Source organism: Hordeum vulgare, chromosome 7H, assembly GCF_904849725.1.
Source record: "Hordeum vulgare subsp. vulgare chromosome 7H, MorexV3_pseudomolecules_assembly, whole genome shotgun sequence".
Classification (NCBI taxonomy): domain Eukaryota; kingdom Viridiplantae; phylum Streptophyta; class Magnoliopsida; order Poales; family Poaceae; genus Hordeum; species Hordeum vulgare.
Window position 1 is genome coordinate 110,725,528 of NC_058524.1, and position 19,529 is coordinate 110,745,056.

The 19,529-nt window shown below is 44.2% G+C and overlaps 1 protein-coding gene across 1 annotated transcript; it reads left to right on the top strand.

Moving 5' to 3' along the window:
• Positions 1-1,419: 1,419 nt before the first annotated feature.
• On the top strand, positions 1,420-7,643 carry LOC123411497. The gene is made up of 6 exons (XM_045104455.1): positions 1,420-2,062; positions 2,173-2,508; positions 3,723-3,781; positions 3,874-4,002; positions 5,518-5,653; positions 6,901-7,643. Exons 1-6 carry the CDS (start codon positions 1,694-1,696, stop codon positions 7,228-7,230), a joined length of 1,359 nt encoding a protein of 452 aa, XP_044960390.1. The 5' UTR covers positions 1,420-1,693; the 3' UTR covers positions 7,231-7,643.
• Positions 7,644-19,529: the final 11,886 nt, after the last annotated feature.

Genomic DNA, 19,529 nt, shown 5'->3' on the forward strand with positions numbered 1-19,529 from the left:
AAGGTTTCAAATATGAAGTATCTCGATGAAGAAAAGTGAATTTGAGGTATGACCTATCACTATCAATAAACTTGTCCGCACGTGGGCGTTCGAGTGCCTCGATTCTGTGTTCGTGGCAGTATATGCTCTTAGAGCATCTAAAACTAGACCCCTCAAACCCTCCTCAAACGCCCGGACAGGCCGCCCGGTCACAAAATTGCGACCCAGACGAGCCTCTCAAATAGGCTTCAAACGCCCGGGCTGACCGACACCCCCCATTTCCAGCCCAAATATGGGGCGGATATGGGGGAGCCCGGGCGCGCTCGGCCACGTCGGTGTGACGGCTTGGTCTCACGGGAAAACCGACGGCCCGACGGGCTCCTCGACCATCGGCACGGTGTGAACGCGGGTGGTGTCGCTCCGGCTCCCCGCCCGAGGTCGGGGCCGGCTATTTAAGCCGACTGACGTCCCCATCCCTAGCTCATCCATCTCCTCCTTCTCTCCGCCGCCACCCGACCCCGTCCGCCTCCTCTCGTAGTTCCCTCTCCGTCAGGATGGTCCGACGTCTCATCACCACCTACGCGTAGCTCACTCAGGAGCGCCGCCTGCAAATCGAGGTGGAGATCCAGGCTCGCCGCGCCGCCCGCATCGCTGCGGGTCTCCCTCCGTACCCGCCAGAGACGGAGGAGGAGGAGGAGGAACAATAGTAGCAACAGGAGGAGCAGCAACAACAGGAGGAGGAGCAACCAGAGGCCATAGAGGAGGATGACCCGGAAGAGGAGGCTCCCGACTTGAGCATGGCAGAGGCGGAGGCGGAGTTCGTCGTTGCCAAATCGGAGGAGATGGCGGAGCAGTAGGCCATCCTGGATTCCATGCGGGATGAGGCCAAGGTGTAGGCCAACCGTCGGCTCATCCGACAGAGGCAGGCGAATGCCGACGGCCTCTTCGACGAACTGGACGTGGATATTGAGGCGGAAGAGGCCGCAACGGAGCACTCGGACGCGCCGGAAGCGGCGGAGCTGCGACATGCGGCCATTTATCTGCCGGAGGGCATGGAGATTATCGACATCTTCGACGAGGAGTAGATAGGTTCTACGTAGTACAGTACATAGGTTTCATATCTTACATGCATTTTTATGGATTTGAGGATCCTAGTATGAAAAATATTCAGATATAAAATGCATTATTTAAAACGTGACCGACCAGTGTACGCAGACATGTCCGGACGCGTTTGCAAGGGTTTAAAGGCCGGATTTGCGAGGTACAGCTCTTTTCCTATAAACTCTGATGAAATTACGGCACATATGAATGGACACGGGTGAGAAGGTGAACCCGAAGTTGCGGGGAAGCAGCTGGTCGTCTCCTCCTGCCGTTTTAGACCAAAATCCTCGGCGGTCCACGGCCTCTCCCGCGGAGCGCAGCCGCGTTGAAAAAGCCAGCAAAACTCGACCCCTCCCCAACGCCAAGCCAAGTGCGCGCACAGCGCAGCGGCATCTCACATCACTCCCCCCCACCCCCTCCAGCTCAACGCCTCAACCTCGTCGCTTCCGGAACAACCAAGGCAAGCAATCCAATAGAAAAACAGCGGCGGCCCGGCCGGCCACCGCAGACGACCACCACAAAGACCAGCCCACGCCGCGCCGCGCAGCCACCCAACCAAACAGAGCCAGCAGTCCAAGCGCCGGCGCGCCGCGCCGCGGGGAGGCGGCCAGCCATGTCGGTGTCCTGCGGGCTGGAGTGCGTGCTGTGCGTGGGGTGCGTGCGCTGGGCGTGGAAGCGCCTCACCTACATCGGCGCCTACGACAGCGAGACCTGGCCGCCGGCCTCGCCCGACGACTTCGAGCCCGTCCCGCGCATCTGCCAGATCATCATGGCCATCTCCGAGGAGGACCTCGCCAACCCCAAGATCATGCCGGCCAGCCGCGGCTACACCCAGATCGACGGCGACGGCTTCCACAAGCGCACCACCTACGACGACGTCGGCACCGCCTGCCCGCCCTACGTCGTCTACGTCGACCGCCGCCGCAACGAGGTCGTCCTCGCCGTCCGCGGCCTCAACCTCGTCCGCAACGCCGACTACAAGGTACTGCCCGCGCCCGTGACCCGCTTCCCATCCCCGATTCCAGCGACCCGCATGATTTCTTCTCCGCGGGAACGGAATGTGAACACGTTCGATTCCGTCGCTCGTTGCAGGTCTTGATGGACAACAAGCTCGGGATGCAGATGTTCGACGGCGGCTACGTGCACCACGGGCTGCTCAAGGCGGCCCAGTTCATACTGGAGAGGGAGACGGAGACGCTGCGGGAGCTGCTGCGCCAGCAGGGCCCTGACTGCAAGCTCATCTTCGCCGGGCACTCGCTCGGCTCCGGTATCGCCGCGCTCATGACGGTGCTGGTGGTCAACAACCGAAAGGCGTTCGGCAATATTCCCAGGAGCCACATACGGTGCTACGCGCTCGCGCCGGCCCGGTGCATGTCTCTCAACCTCGCCGTCAAGTACGCCGACGTGATCTACTCTATCGTGCTGCAGGTACCAGCTACCCCGTGGTCAACCATTACCTACCTGTTCAATTTTGCTGCCTTCGAATATTTTGACTATTGGAAACTTTTGACCCGGACTATTGGAAATTGGAATTGTTGGGGTGAGACGAGGGTGAGCGATTTGGTCAAATGTGCTTTGCTTGTGGCGTGATTGGAATGTCTGTGAAAGCTGAACTAGTTTGATTGTGCCGAACGTTAGGAATTAGGCAGCGGAAGTTGTGCTGTGAGGAAAGGTGCCCCGCTGATAGGATAAGATTATACAGCAGAGTATCCTTTCTTACTGCTGTTCTTCAGAAAGCAAGCTGACAGTTTACAGTAGAATATCCTTTAACTGCCCTTCTTCAGAAGGGCAGCTCATATGAGGTTTACTGATATCTGCTTATGACTGATATGGAAATCAACTAAGTTAACTGTTTGCCATGTTGGGTGAATTCAACTCATTCTGGGTTATTTTTTGAGAAATCAATCAATTCAACATGATAATTTGTAATTGGTACAAGATGTATGCCTGGAAATGGAAATTTGGCTCGTACGGCTGACCACATAATGTGGTATTTGTAATTGTGCTGTGTAGAAAGGTACTCCCGCTGATAGGATAACATTATACATCAGAGTATACTTTCCTACCGCTGTTCTTCAAAAGGTTACTCTAGCTGACAGTAGAATATCCTTTAACTGCTGTTCTTCAGAAAGGTAGCTTATATGAGGTTTACTGATACCTGGCTTATGACTGATATGGAAACAACTAAGCTAACTGTTTGCCATATTGTTCGTTGGATTCAACTCGTTCTACATTTTTTTTGAGAACTTTATTTGGTACAAGGTGTATGTCTGCAAATGGAAATCCGGATCATACACCTGACCACATAATGTGGTATTTGTGGTGCTTGAGCTTATCCCGCTGCTATATGTTGAAATTGATTTATTGGATGTGGTACTATTTCCCTTGTGAATTTCATTGATTTCAAACAGGTGAAGAGCTCGTGAACTAAACTGAATTCTAGTTTGATGTGTGTTTTTCATTCTGTTCCGGATGGTATCCGGGAGACCTTGTATGACTTTAGTGCTTAATCAATAAAATGCTGACTTCCAAAAACTGATCCTATCTAGTTGTTGTAACCCTAGAAGTTACCATCTGTGGCACCAATTACATAGTAATATCATCGGATGCTTATTTTATCACTATATGATGTCTTATGCCAGGATGATTTTTTGCCAAGAACACCAACACCATTGGAATATATTTTCGGCTCTATATTCTGGTAAGTCCCCTGTTCGCTTTCTCCATGTAGTTCAACTTTCCGCCAGTAAAAAAGTATGCAATAATGGAATATTTTATTTATGCTTTGGACAGCTTGCCCTGCTTGTTATTCCTGTTTTGCTTGAGAGATACATTTAAACAAGACAAGAAAAAGTTTAAAGATCCAAGAAGATTGTATGCTCCTGGTCGGATGTATCATATCGTCGAGAGGAAATTTTGCAGGTAATTGATACGTTTGGATAGTCGCTGCTAGTTATTAGTTAAGTCATGTTGGTATGCTGTAAACGACGAACCTTTTATTCACTGTTTGTCTAGCACCAAGAAGTTTCAGGCTGTGTGCTGGTTTGTTCGTCATTAAGCCTTTATAATATAGCAAAAGGTTCAGTCATCATGGTTTTTGGAAAAGCAAGCAACAAGTTCTAGCCGTTAATAGTTTCGCCCACTGCTGTTTTACTGCACACATTTTCATAAATAATGAAAAATATACATAAATCGGTGTATGCTTGTACATTGACTGTTTAGACTAAGCAAAGCAAGATTTCCTCAGATTCATTTTGTGTAGCTTTCTAGGTCAGTGAAACGAATTTAGTAAATTATGGACATAAGAAAATAAAGGTATAACAGTTGGAAAAAGAAGTATAGAATGCTGAAGCATGGTCCACGACAAACATTTCAAAATTCATATGTCAAAGGTGACTATCTTTTTCATCACATTAGTTAGAAAATCAGTTTTGTATGGAAAAGTATTCATGCCAGGCCTCTTTGAGGACTTTCAGAGGATCCTCATCCTCAAGAACATCTCCTACGTGGTAGTTTCATTTATAACTTTAAAGATTGTACTCTATAATTTTTCCTAAGAATTGCTTTGCACCATATCATACCTACTTATAAAGATTGGAGTTGGTGGTGAGTTCACCTGTGGGGCCAACAACCTTCACAATAAACAAATACACTCTTTCTTCATCTTCACATGTTTCGAGAGACATATAAACAATTGTATTTTACTCATGTGCGGAACCTAACACAAACAACAACTAAAGTACTACTTTAATGAGAAACCAACACTCATGTTGAATGCACAAATAACAATTGCAAAAAATATGACTCCAACTCAAATCATGAGTTTGGTTTCAGTTTGTCACCCCAACAAAATTTTCAAGTTCTATATCATACCATAGGAGAGTGAACAAATTACAATGTCCATTCTCCCATGTTTTAAAATTTAAAATGTTGTCTCACTATAAATATTTCAAACGACCTACTATGGCCACATCAAATTCTTCGACGCCTACCCATACCTCTTACTGTATTTTTGCTATTTTTTATCACGAATCGTGCATGATACTAACGTCGGCTACTAGGGCCGAAGGCCTCTCCTTTTTTAATAGCTTCGTACCAACGCACGAGCACCGTGCTAGTTGGTATGAAAAATTATATCGACTAATACCTCTTGAAAAGATACCATTTGTGTGCAAAGTCATGTGGTATTCAATCCTATAGGATTCATGCCAATCCTACATTTGAAAAGAATTGTGTTTGAGGTATCCTGCAAATCAAAGAGATGATCCAATTATAGTCTGTAATATTTGCATGACTGATAAATTTCTTTGTGAGCGAAAACAAAATTTGTTTATGTACTCTTTACATATGAAGATTATAAAATAGTGAAAGTTTAAAAGATTTCTAAGAACTTTCTCATTGGGAGAGTAGAATAACGTAACTATTTCTAATTTGTAGATGCGGACGATACCCACCTGAGGTGAGAACTGCTATTCCAGTGGAAGGACGGTTTGAGCATATTGTGTTATCGTGCAGTACCACTGCTGATCATGGCATTATTTGGATTGAGCGAGAATCAGCCTTGGCTTTAGAGGTACGTGCACTTGTGACAGCTTGTTAGCCATGAGCTTCAGACTGATGGCATAATTATTTGGTTTCTAAATCCAGTCTTGCATGTCAATGTGATATTATGCAATATGTATTATGCTTGGGCCTATTTCCTGACATTATGGATTACATGCGTGTGTATGCGTCCTAAAATGTGTTGCCTTCAGCGACCTTGTTGTAAAAAAAAGTTCAAACCCCCCGCCCCCCGCGTGCGCCCGCCACCCTCGCGTTGTTCTTTCGTCTTAGTTTTTTTTTTTGAACTGAATCTTTCGTCTTAGCTTAAGCACAAAAGGGTTAACCTAAGTGCTATGTTTTTGGGCCAACATGCACTTTATGCCAGCATAAATTCATTTGAATTTCCAATGTTTGGATTAAGGGTTGAGCTGTTGCATTTTAGGCTTCATTGTTTGCTAGGAGATCAACTAATAAGTTTCCCATACACAAAAACAATGGCTGGGTACCAAGTGATTTGCCTTGCTTCTCCAAGTGACTGTACAGAAATAAATAATGATTTATGGATTTCTGAGGCCTTCTGCACTTAAGTTCGAAATTGTTAACTTGTGTAGTTCGGCGTACATGTTTGAGGGCCTTCCACATTTAGGTTTTGAATGGGTAACTGGAAGTTAACTGTACATGTTCAGAGCCTTCTAAATTTAGGGTGTGTTTTGGTGTGGCTAGCAAAGGTTTTGGCTGCCCATGTTTTGGTCAACTATGTCAGCAGATTGCATTGGAAGTGGGCAAAAGGGCATGGGAGTTGCCAAAAACCATCCAAATAAAGGCCAAATATTTGTACATGACCAGAAAGTTGGTAGGGTATGGTTACAAACCAAACTAACCTCATCCTTCTCCTTCCTATTTTTCTTATGTTACTTTTTCTTCTGCACACTTGGTTTCAGTGAGAGATAAATTAAATTCGAGTTAGCGTTATAGTGTTCTGTAGGACATAATGTACATCTTCCGTGGAATAGAATGGAACAATCGACCAAACTGTTTAGACATACATGGTAAACAAGCTCTTTATATGCAACATTGTTGATGCATATTGGCGTGCCAAATCACTTGACCGTTATTCCTTGGTATCTGTAGCTTGTTTCCATTGGCTGAAAGTGAAGAGACTGAACATAGTAATACGATTCGTTGGAACTTACAATCGTTAGTTGGAGCATTGATTTCTTCTGTTTCAGAGTCAATATTTATTTGTTTATTTATGGTTATAGCTACGTCTTTGTGCAGCTAATGAAGGAAAATGAGAAGGCAACAACTCCACCTGCTGAACAGAAGATGGAGAGATTGCAAAGTTTCAAGGAAGAACATAAGAATGCGCTCCACAGAGCGAAAACCTTAGATGTTCCTCACGCGATAGACATCTCTGAAGAGGAAACCCATGAGAGTGCTTTCCCTGGGCCATCTTCCGACACTCACAGCGAGACGACTTCATCAGAACCAAAATCTGCAGGAAAGACCAGTTGGGATGAGCTGGTTGACAAGCTTTTCACCAGGGATGAAGATGGGAAGCTTATTGTGAACAGGGACATGGTGGCGAGGGACGTTGCTATCGAGTAGTGACGAGTCCCAACTGTTCACTCTTTTTCGCTCGGTAACTCAATTCTTTTCGCTGGCCTTATACAAGAGTGTATAGTGGTAAATCATGTTTTTACCCTCGCGGATTTTTCTTTTTTGGCGACATAGAAAAGCAGTCCCAAACGCCCTAGTGCTTGTGCATATGTAGATTTCATCTGCGTATTATTGAGTCTGAAATGTCATGTAAGTACGTGGGTTAATGCAAGTATTGTATATTGTCTCTGGGTTAAAAGTTAGATTTTATTTGATTTGTCTACGTTGGGCCTTGGCGATCCTCTCCGGCTATTCATTTATCCATGAGAGATGTTCTCTTCTGGATACAGTGGGATGATATATATGAATTGTGCTCCATCCATAAAGAAATATAAGATCTTTTAGATCATTATTGTTGAATATATATACGTTATCTGTGCACATGTATAGTACTAGGGTCTATGTATTTTGTATTATCGTGCCTACTCTCTCTCACGTATGTTTATATTCTTTGGGAGACAAGTAGAGGCCGTCCCTCCTTTACCTATAAATGTGCTGCATGCAAACCCTAACTTACATGGTATCAGTTTAGCACGCGGTTCTATCGCTTTCGCTTGCCGACACCGCACCTTACCGCTGCCACCGCTGTTCCTTGCGTGCGTCACCGCAACTTGCCGCCGTCGCATCTCTTGCGTTGTTGCACCTTGCCGTTGTCCTTGCACCTTGCCGTTGTCGTCGCTGCTCCTTGCACGCGCCGCCACAACCTGCCTCGTTGCACCTGGCCGTCGCTGTCACCGCTCCTTGTGTGTGCCGTCGTAACATGTCGTCGCCACATCTCCCTGCAGCCGTTGCACCCCATAGCCGCACCTCCCTTTCTTGTTGATGTCCACTTCTCTCTCCCTCCCTAAACCCTAATCGCCATGCACCCCAAAACCTTAGCAGCAGCCACCATTCACCCGCCGCCGCCGCCACCTCCTCCCGCCGCTGCCATTGGTTTCCTTGGGTCCTCCTACTCCGGCAACTCCAACCCATTTGCCGGACCCGAGCCCTTCGTCGCCGACATCCGCGATCTCAACATCGAGGCCCATGTTTCCATCTGTCTCGATCAATCAGACTCCTCCTACTACGCATGGAAGACCTACTTCGGCCTCGTCTTCCGCTAGTACTACCTCACCGAGCACATCGACGACTCCGTCGACAATGCGGCCATGAAGGCCGACCAGGAGTGGTCCGGCCTCGCGGCCATGCTCATCCGATGGTTCCATCAAACCGTCTCGAAGGGCATCTTTCGCACGGTCGTCGCCGAGCATGATGATGCTTGCACCATGTGGACCAAGATCAACGCACTCTTCATCGACAACAAACTTCAGCGCCGTGTCCTCTTGCAACAAGAGTTCTTCGGGTGTCATCAAGATGACTCCACCATTGCTGACTACTGCATGCGCCTTAAGATGCTCGCCGACGAACTTCACGACATCGGCACGAAAGTTGATGACAAGCTCATGCTTAGCAGTCTCACTCAATGAAGATTTTGCCAACGCTGCTTCCAATCTCACCTTGTTGCCTGAGCCCACCTGTCAGACTGTCGTCGCCTACTTGAAGCTGGAGGAACGTCGGATGCAAAAGGTGAAGAAGAGGGTGCAACACATATCCCTTGCCGCGGGGACCTCTAGTGGCGGGCCCATGCCTGAAAGCACGCATGCTCCCTTGATGGTTTTGATAATTCATGACAACATACATTGTCTCTTGGGCTAACACTTATACCTAGTATATTTCAGGTATATTCCACATAGAGGATTGGCTAAGGATTGTGTGGAGAAGCCCCAAGGGAGGAAAGAAATAGGATTGGCCAAGCTTCAAGCTACATGACTCTACATTTTATATTTGTGAGATATCACATTTGAGTCCATAGGAAAGCCAATATTATTAAAAGGAGGCGAGGTATCTATGATGAATTGGTTGCTCGAGTGCTTAGAGTTAGTGAAAGGACGTGGATGTCGCCTAGATGGGGGGGGGGTGAATAGGCGCTTTAAAATAATTTCGGTTTAGGCTTGAACAAATGCGGAATAAAACTATAGTTTAATTTGTTAAACAAAAAACTAAAACAGCTAGGCTCACCTATGTGCACCAACAACTTATGCTAAGCACGATAAAAAATTAAATGATAACAAGATATATGACAAGAAACAATATGGTAGCACAAAGTAAAGTGAATAAGTAAAGGGTTCGGGTAAGAGATAACCGAGGCACGCGGAGACGACGATGTATCCCGAAGTTCACACCCTTGCGGATGCTAATCTCCGTTTGGAGCGGTGTGGAGGCACAATGCTCCCCAAGATGCCACTAAGGCCACTGTAATCTCCTCACGCCCTCGCACAATGCAAGATGCCGTGATTCCACTAAGGGACCCTTGAGGGCGGTCACCGAACCCGTACAAACAAGGTTGGGGCAATCTCCACAACTTAATTGGAGGCTCCCAACAACACCACGAAGCTTCACCACAATGGCATATGGCTTCGAGGTGACCACAAATGCTCGGGGCAATCTCCACAACTTAATTGGAGACCCTGACGCTTGCCCAGAGCTTTACACCACAATGATTGAGCTCCGAGGCACCACCAAGCTTCTAGAGGTACCAAGTAACCAAGGGTAATAAGATTCTCAACTTGTCACTTCCACGTATCACCGCGGAGAACTCAAATCGATGCAACTAATGCAAAGGCAAGAACACACGAAGTGGTCAAGTCCCTCACACTCAAATCCCTCCACAACAACAAAAGCTATGCAGAAATATGGGAGGAAGAACAAGGAGCTCACAAAGAACTCCAAGATCAAGATCCAAGGGGTTCCCCTCACATAGAGGATAAAATGATTGGTGGAGATGTTGGAAAGACCTCGATGACGCCTAGAGGGAGGGTGAATAGGCTATTTAAAAACTTCTTCAGATTTGGCTTAAACCTAATGCGGAAATAAACTAAGAGGATACTTGTCAAGCACAAATCCTAAATGCACTAGGCACTGCAACGTGTATCAACAACACGATCCATCAAGATGGACACAATATAGTTACTAACAAGCACAAGTAAGTTACACAAACTTACTTGAGCTATATCACACGATAAGTAGGTGAACGACACAAGATACTAGATCACACTAGCACACGATATATCAAAAGCTGCAAGTGTGAACGTGTGGATATACAAGGTATGCTTGAATGATTAATCTTGTACAAGAAATAGCCAACACAATATAATGAGCACAAACAATGTGCAATGTATGTATGCTCAAGTAACACAAGTAAACCACAAGTAAGGAGTTAGGGTTAAGGATAACCAAGGTCACTGAGACGAAGATGTATCCCGATGTTCACTTCCTTGGAGGGAAGCTAGTCACCGTTAGAGAGGTGGATGTTACCACGAAGGCACACCAATGCCACGAAGGCTCACCCTATTCTCCCTTTGAGATAACACCACGAAGGCGTTTCTCAACCACTAGTGGTAAGCCTTTGAGGTGGCTTCCAAACCCCCACAAACTTTTCCGGGGGGTAATCACACGGATTGATTCCTCTCCGAAGAACTCCTACCGCCTAGGAGTCTCCAACCTCCAAGAGTAACAAGATCACGGGGAATGCTCAAAACTTGCTCAAATCTCAAATAGCTTGGGTTGAGAGAAGGAGAGGGAGACGATCTATCTTTTGATTGGAACAAATCTCAAAGGGGCCCACAAATGCTCTTGGGATCTAAGATTTGGTGTGAGAAAATGTGTGTGAGGTAGAAATGAGTTCTTATGAGGATAAGGCTGTGTTGGGGCCCCTCTCACGAAGTGGGAGGGGGGTATTTATAGTAGGGAGAGAAAAACAGCCGTTGGGGACACTTTAAGTCACACACGGGTCGGACATCCGGCAGTTCACGGATGTCCGGGCGTCCACAAGGGGTCGGACGTCCGAGGGCTCTAAATATATCTAGAACCACTGTGGAGTTGAACAGGGACCGGACGTTCGGAGAAGGCCGGAAGTCCGAGTTATTCGACTCAAACTTCTCTCGTGCAAGATTCCGGATTTCCGAAAGGGGACGGACGTCCGGCCCTCGGACGTCCGGAGGGAGCCGGAAGTCCGAGTTATATGGCTCAAGTTTCTCTGGTGCAAAGCTCCGGATTTCCGAAGCTCGTCGGACGTCCCGAGGGAGCCGGAAGTCCGAGTTATATGGCTCAAGTTTCTCTGGTGCATAGTTCCGGATTTCCGAAGCTGGTTGGACGTCCGGGCCTCGGACGTCCGGATGTCCGAGGCACTGGTCCTGTTTTCTGATAACAACAGAGCAGTGGAGATGTGGTAAGAGCAGAACAGTGGATATCTAGTTTGAGCAAGTTCATCACAAAACCTGTGATCCCCTCTTAATAGTGCGGGATCCCTAAAGACTCAAGAAATATAAAAGGGGTACCGATGATCCATACTTGAGTGTATACTTTTATTCGCTGATCATCACTCCGCACCACTAACGTCAAAGGAACTGATACCTTTGAGTTAGCCCTTTCACTTGAGCTTGATGTTGTTGTTCCTTCTTGGCTCAAGTTGAAAGCAAGACATGATGAAGTCTTCAAGCAGCTCTCCCATACACAATGTGGAAAGCCTAGCTTATGTATTCATCTTCATTTGTCCACCATGTGAACATCCACAAGAATCAAGCATGTAGTGCTCAGGAATGCTTATCTTGATCTTGTCCTTGTTAGCACATGAGCATGTCCTTATCAACACATGATCATTAACAATAGTTTCAATGATATATTCGTGCTGATCCACTTGAACTTGCACACCACAATCTTGATGACGATCACCACTTGACGTCATCCTTCATGGGTTGTATGAGATTTTCCTTTTGACGCAAGCCCATGGAAGCACACCTAACCCCCACATAGGACTCTCACAAAGACCATGGGTTAGTACACAAACACGTAATGGACAATGCTTACCATACCATGGGATCACTTGATCCCTCTCGGTACATCTTATACGCTTTGTGTGTTGATCATCTTGATCTAGTCTTTGTCTAGGATCTTGATCAACCTGTTGTCTCTATGACCATTCTTTGGATAATACCTTGAATACCATCTTGGTCATCATATAAACTCCTTGAACCCAACAGATGGACTTCAAGAAGTGCCTATGGACAAATCCTATAAATATAACTTAAGGCAACCATTAGTCCATATGAATTGTCATCAATTACCAAAACCACATATGGAGATATATGCTCTAACAATCTCCCCCATTTTGGTATTTGAAGACAACCACTTCAAGAGAGTTTATATAAGGAAATAAGCATAACCAAGCGCACACATACAAGGTAATAATGCATGTGTGCAAGATGTAAATTCTTACGCAATAAAAGCAAAACCCTCTAAACATATCCAAAGTAAACTCTCTAAACTTCTCCCCCATTGGCATCGATTGCCAAAATGGACGAAAAGTTTAGAAAGCCAATATAGTAGGTGGTCCTCCAAAAAGTGTGTACTTCTCAGCAAATGAGTGCAGAAAAATACACAAATACAATGATAAGTAGTTGGAGGAAAACAAACTATATTGAGGACCCAAAGATTGCAAATAAAAGGATCGTATGCCACAAAGACATACAAAAATAGAGGCAAGCAATCAAAAGATTCCAGATGGAACAAACAATCATATGGTCCTTCGAACCACATGAATAAAAGATATTATGATAAAGGCAACAGAGTGTTTTATCAAAAACTAGAGAAGCTCCCCATGATTTGTGCACTAATATGAGATTTTTATATTTGATACAGGTGCACAAAATAGGATCGTTGCTCCCCCAAAATGAATAAAAACACACAACGAGTGCAAGAAGATAGACGAGACAATAAGCATATCAATTGCACAAAACAAATGGTTGAGCAACATGTAAAAGAAGCAACTTAAGAATAGGCTCAACCAAAGTAATGTGTGTGAGTCATGGCAAAGCACTTGAGAAGACTAAGATAAGGATGAGCATTACTCATCAACATAGTCTTGATGAAATGAGATACAAAGTGCAAGACATATCATTCCCACACACACATACTAGAAAATGGGTTCACAAGCTTACTAATAAACAAAATAAGAACCAACGCTTGTGACAACCCATTGTGAAGTTAGGAAGTAAGAACCTTGTCAAGAGGAGGGATACTAATTGAAATGGCAAAACCCTCATCAAGACAAGCATGAGGAAAAATAATCTTCAAGGCCAAAGAGTGCATCAAGATGTAGGAAAATAAGATACGCACTCAAAACAAATCCTTTCACGAAGCCACCAAAAACTGAAAAACGAAATGCAACGATGGACGTGAAAGAAAAGAGGATATCAATTAGAGATGTAACTTCTCTCATGTGTAAAAGATTCTAAGTAGAAGACAATCATGATGATATATATCCACAAAGAAGGATGTACACACGAAATGGTTACAAGAAGGAACAAACTAGATATCCAAAAAGGAAGTCATAAACATATCAATGAGATTTTTTGCTTGGAAGCATAGCACATGGCCTAATATTTTCTTATTGTACAATATGAACTTCCAACATACGAACATCAAAGACATCCCAACTAGTAGTAAGACATCATCGTTCGGATGCTTTGAGAAAGCAAACAAGTACCACAAGAACGAATCAAGAGATTCATGCCATGATGCAACCTGAAAAGAAAAGACAGGTTGGGGCCTTTGCAAGAAAAGAATGCATGAAGTGGATACTTGTTACCGAGACAACATTGGATTGATGTAGTAGATAGTTGTTCTTTGATCATCCTAACTTGGCTCCAATAATCACATGGTCTCAACACCTTCCTTATAGGTGAGCCGAGCATCCAATGCATCTCTAGTTGTTCCTGGAACAGCAAAAACAAACAAAATGGTGCCCAAACTCATTGGGACCAAAGAGTTAGAAAACCAGCAATACATAGGACAAACTCCACATACATATGTGCATATAGATATGAATTTGAATTTCATTCACACTTTAGCCAATTTATGACAAGGTGGAGTTTCCCCTATATATTGGGTCAAAGAAGGAAAGCAAGCAAAAGAAGTTGTATATAGTAGATATGCATGCTCAAGACTCTCAAGAATCAACTCAACACAAAGTTGATAAGTCACCAAAAGACAAGGTATCAAGTGATAATAAGATCCTAAAAAAAAAAGAACTATCACTTGAAGGATATCAATTAAAATATACCTCAAGGAATGAGATATCCATTGACACATGCCAAATAAAAGGAAACAAGAAACCAATTGAAGGAAAACAAACACGAGGTATCTAATTTCCAAAAGAGAGCTAGGTTCCAACAAACCACACCCTCGACAAATTTTCATGATGGCACAAGGCTTCATAAAGTGCAAGACTTGCCTCCCATCAACACACACTTGATGGGGATCAAAAGATTTTATGATGGGTGAATAAAGAGAGTGTTCTAAAGAAAATAGGATAGCTCCCCCAAGGGACGTGCATTGTATAGAATTTGCATTTAAATACAAAATGCACACGATGGGATCATCACGTTCTCTATATCTATAAAAACACTAGACATGTTAAAATAGATCCATAAGAGGCAAGGAATACAAACGAAACACAAAATCCAATGTAAAGACGATTAGCAATTCCTATCACATGATGGGAATACCAATTGTCAAGGACAAGAAGTATTTTGGAAGTGATACTCATTGGTAGATCGCAAATATATCCAAGATCATCTTTACCCATAAAACGCAAGCAAATGACACTTGTAGAGCTAACATGCCACCTAGGAACAAGATAATTTACAATATCAACACTAAGTGGCAACACCTCAAATGTAAACATTTTCTAGGTTTGTAATATGCACATAGCATATTACTCCCCCATAATGTGATAAACCAACAATATTAAGAAGTGGCAAATTGAATTCAACAAGAGATAATTAATGGGCCATATAGAATTTGAATTTCTCATGAGTAAGACATACCACATAGAAACTAGATAATCTTGAAATATCAAAACTAAGTGGTATTCCCCATGTATACACATTTATAGGATTGTGAGGTGTGCAAAGCACATCACTCCCCCACAATGGGATAATCCATTAGTCTCTCACAAGAGCCAACATAAATACAAACAATATGCAAAAGGCTCAATACAAGACCCACATGTACATGATATGCAAACCAACATACACATACTCGATTACTCAAGATAAGCAAGTTGGAAGCACAACATATACAAACGTATGCAAGGTACAAAACCACAACATGCAAAGGGGCAAGCACCTAACAATGTAAACAGTTTAAGTACAAGTTACCGTAAGGAGGCACATTGGATATAAGATAGAAACTCGATAATCCAACTGACTTGGCTTGAGATAATATGAATGATGAAGACCCCTTAATTCTTCATTATGTATCCAAGTCTCTAATGTCCTCCATAGTCACCTATTGATCAAGTTTGAGCTTGTTGGTCCCCAACTACGTTGGGTCCTAAGAGGTTAATCACAATAGGCTTGGCAACCCAAATGGTTCTTTTCTTGACACCATTTTGAGTACCAACAAACTTGGCAAACACATTGCCAACCTTATCCTTCCCAAGGGAATAGATATCATCAATAGTGATTGGGTTGGATAAGTTACCTCTTGTGCAAGACGAAGCGACGTGACCCTTCTCACGGCATAAGTAGCAACATCTACCCTTTGCTTTCTTCCAAGTTGATTTCTCACCTCGGGGAGTGTTGGCTTGGGTCTTATTGGGAAGAGGCATTCCTTCAACTTGTAGCTGAATATGTGATTGAGTTTGTGGCCGCTTCCCTTGTTGCTTGTGACTTTGAGACTTCGTCTTCAGAGGGAAAGATCTAACATGGTGCCCTTTAACTTTGCACTTGAAGCAAATGATTTTGGCCAAATTCTTGACTTGTTCTAGGCCCCTCTTATTCTTGTTTGAGTTTACTCCAACATCATTTTTGTCATTCGGAGATGTTTGCTCACACAGGACGTTGTTGAGTGTGGACATCCCTTCATGACACTGTTCCAAGTCTTTCTTCAAAGAAGTGACTTGGGCCTTCAGCTCTTCGATTTCCTCTGCACGGTTAGTATCAATGCAAGTACTAGAGGAAGTGTAAGCTTCAATGTTAGAGCAACAAGGCAAGGAAAGTAATTCATCACACGAGGTAGCAACATTATGAGTAGACGAATTATGAGGACTAGCACATGGAAATATAGTACTTTGACTAGAAGTAGTGCCATTGTCCACATGAGGCTCACTTGATGTTACCTTGGTGATGATAGCCTCATGAGCTAACTTTTGCACATTATGCGATGTTAGAAGATCAGCATGAGAGCTTGTGAGCATTACATGGTTTTCTTCCAACTTCCCATAATTGATAGTTAGTAAATCAAGTTGAGCACGTAGCTCAACATTCTCCTTCAATGTTGATACTTCAAAAGAGATAGGGTTAGATGTACAAGTATCATCAACAATATGAGAGGAGTAAGTAGCGATTAGAGACTTCTCATGAGTAGATTGAAGCTCCTCATAGATCTTAGAGGTTTTGACGAGCTCTCCCTTGACATTCTTGCATTCAAGGAGAAGGACCTCAAAATCCCTTTTAAGTTTATCATGAGTAACTTCAATCTCTCCTTTTGAAGATCTTAAGTCTCTGCATGCTTGATGACTCTTCTCAAGTTCATGTTCAAGTTGTTCACTTTTAGCTTGTTCATGATTAAGTGAATCATTACAATTTTCAAAGTAAGCAAGAACATCTTGGAACCTTTGAAGAGCGTTATTTTTAGCTTTATGAAGAATTTTACTGATCACATAGATATTTTCAGCCAATTCATCATCATCATCCTCATCGCAAATATCATCGTTATTGCACACGGAAGATGATACCTCATTATTACCTCTTGCCATGAGGCACATGTGAACTGGAGGAGTTGATGATGATTCTTTTGGTGAATCAGATTCTTCATTAGTCAAAAGTACTTCATATTTCTTGATTTCCCCTAAATGATTAGTCATAGAACAACTAGGGAGAAACAAGATATTTTGATCAAGAGGACACGGGAGAGCATGCATATCACCACAGACATTTGTCGAGGGATCTTTAGGTGACATGCATGACCTATCAGCACAATAATTTACACTATGTGTGGTGCTAGATATGCTCATGTCCATAGAGGCTATGACATTTTCATCAACATATATTTCTTCACTCACCATGTCATTACCTTGTGAGATTGCAGATGCCGAGGTGTGCAAGCAATCGGATATGGAAGTAGTGGTGGACTCTTTATGATCGAAAAGAGTGAAGAGCTCATGCACCAACTCCTTCATCATAATATCGTCTTCATCAAGATTGGACCCACCATATATATCTTCAAGTTTAGTCCAAACTTCATGAGCTGACTTGCTAGTCGAGATAGACTTAAACACTTCAGGACTTATGGTTCGATGAATGGCAAGAAAAGCCTCACAATCAAGATACATTTCATTAGTAGATGAAGATGCATCATCCTTTTTGTCGGCAATCCCTACAAGAACAATTCGTAAAGTATTTGGGCCCATGGCCCGAAAGTGATGAAGCATACGGATTCTCCATAAGGTATAATTTGTGCCATCAAAGTCAAAGGTGCCATTGTGCACTAATCCAATAGTCGACATCGATACTCTCTAGGTCGTGAAACCTAATTAATGAGAGACCTAGCTCTGATACCAATTGAAAAGACCTCGATGACGCCTAGAGGGGGGGGGGGTGAATAGGCTATTTAAAAACTTCTTCGGATTTGGCTTAAACCTAATGTGGAAATAAACTAAGAGGATACTTGTCAAGCACAAATCCTAAATGCACTAGGCACTGCAACGTGTATCAACAACACGATCCATCAAGATGGACACAATATAGTTACTAACAAGCACAAGTAAGTTACACAAACTTATTTGAGCTATATCACATGACAAGTAGGTGAACGACACAAGATACTAGATCACACTAGAACACGATATATCAAAAGCTGCAAGTGTGAACGTGTGGATATAGAAGGTATGCTTGAATGATTAATCTTGTACAAGAAATAGCCAACACAATATAATGAGCACAAACAATATGCAATGTATGTATGCTCAAGTAACACAAGTAAACCACAAGTAAGGAGTTAGGGTTAAGGATAACCAAGGTCACTGAGACGAAGATGTATCCCGATGTTCACTTCCTTGGAGGGAAGTTAGTCACCGTTAGAGAGGTGGATGTTACCACGAAGGCACACCAACGCCACGAAGGCTCACCCTATTCTCCCTTTGAGATAACACCACGAAGGCGTTTCTCAACCACTAGTGGTAAGCCTTTGAGGTGGCTTCCAAACCCTCACAAACTTTTCCGGGGGGTAATCACACGGATTGATTCCTCTCCGAAGAACTCCTACCGCCTAGGAGTCTCCAACCTCCAAGAGTAACAAGATCACGGGGAATGCTAAAACTTGCTCAAATCTCAAATAACTTGGGTTGAGAGAAGGAGAGGGAGACAATCTATCTTTTGATTGGAACAACTCTCAAAGGGGCTCACAAATGCTCTTGGGATCTAAGCTTTGGTGTGAGCAAATGTGTGTGAGGTAGAAATGAGTTCTTATGAGGATAAGGCTGTGTTGGGGCCCCTCTCACGAAGTGGGAGGGGGGGGGGGTATTTATAGTGGGGAGAGAAAAACAACCGTTGGGGACACTTTAAGTCACACACGGGTCGGACATCCGGCAGTTCACGGATGTCCGGGCGTCCACAAGGGGTCGGACGTCCGAGGGCTGTAAATATATCTGGAACCATTGTGGAGTTGAAAAGGGACCGGATGTCCGGAGAAGGCCGGAAGTCCGAGTTACTCGACTCAAACTTCTCTGGTGCAAGATTCCGGATTTCCGAAAGGGGACGTACGTCTGGCCCTCGGACGTCCGGAGGGAGCCGAAAGTCCGAGTTATATGGCTCAAGTTTCTTTGGTGCAAAGCTCCGGATTTCCGAAGCTGGTCGGACGTCCTGTCCCCGGACGTCCGGAGGGAGCCGGAAGTCCGAGTTATATGGCTCAAGTTTCTTTGGTGCATAGTTCCAGATTTCCGAAGCTGGTCGGACGTCCAGGCCTCGGACGTCCGGAGAAGGCCGGATGTCCGCGGCACTGGTCCTGTTTTCTGATAACAGCAGAGCAGTGGAGATGTGGTAAGAGCAGAACAGTGGATATTTAGTTTGAGCAAGTTCATCACAAAACCTGTGATCCCCTCTTAATAGTGCGGGATCCCTAAAGACTCAAGAATTATAAAAGGGGTA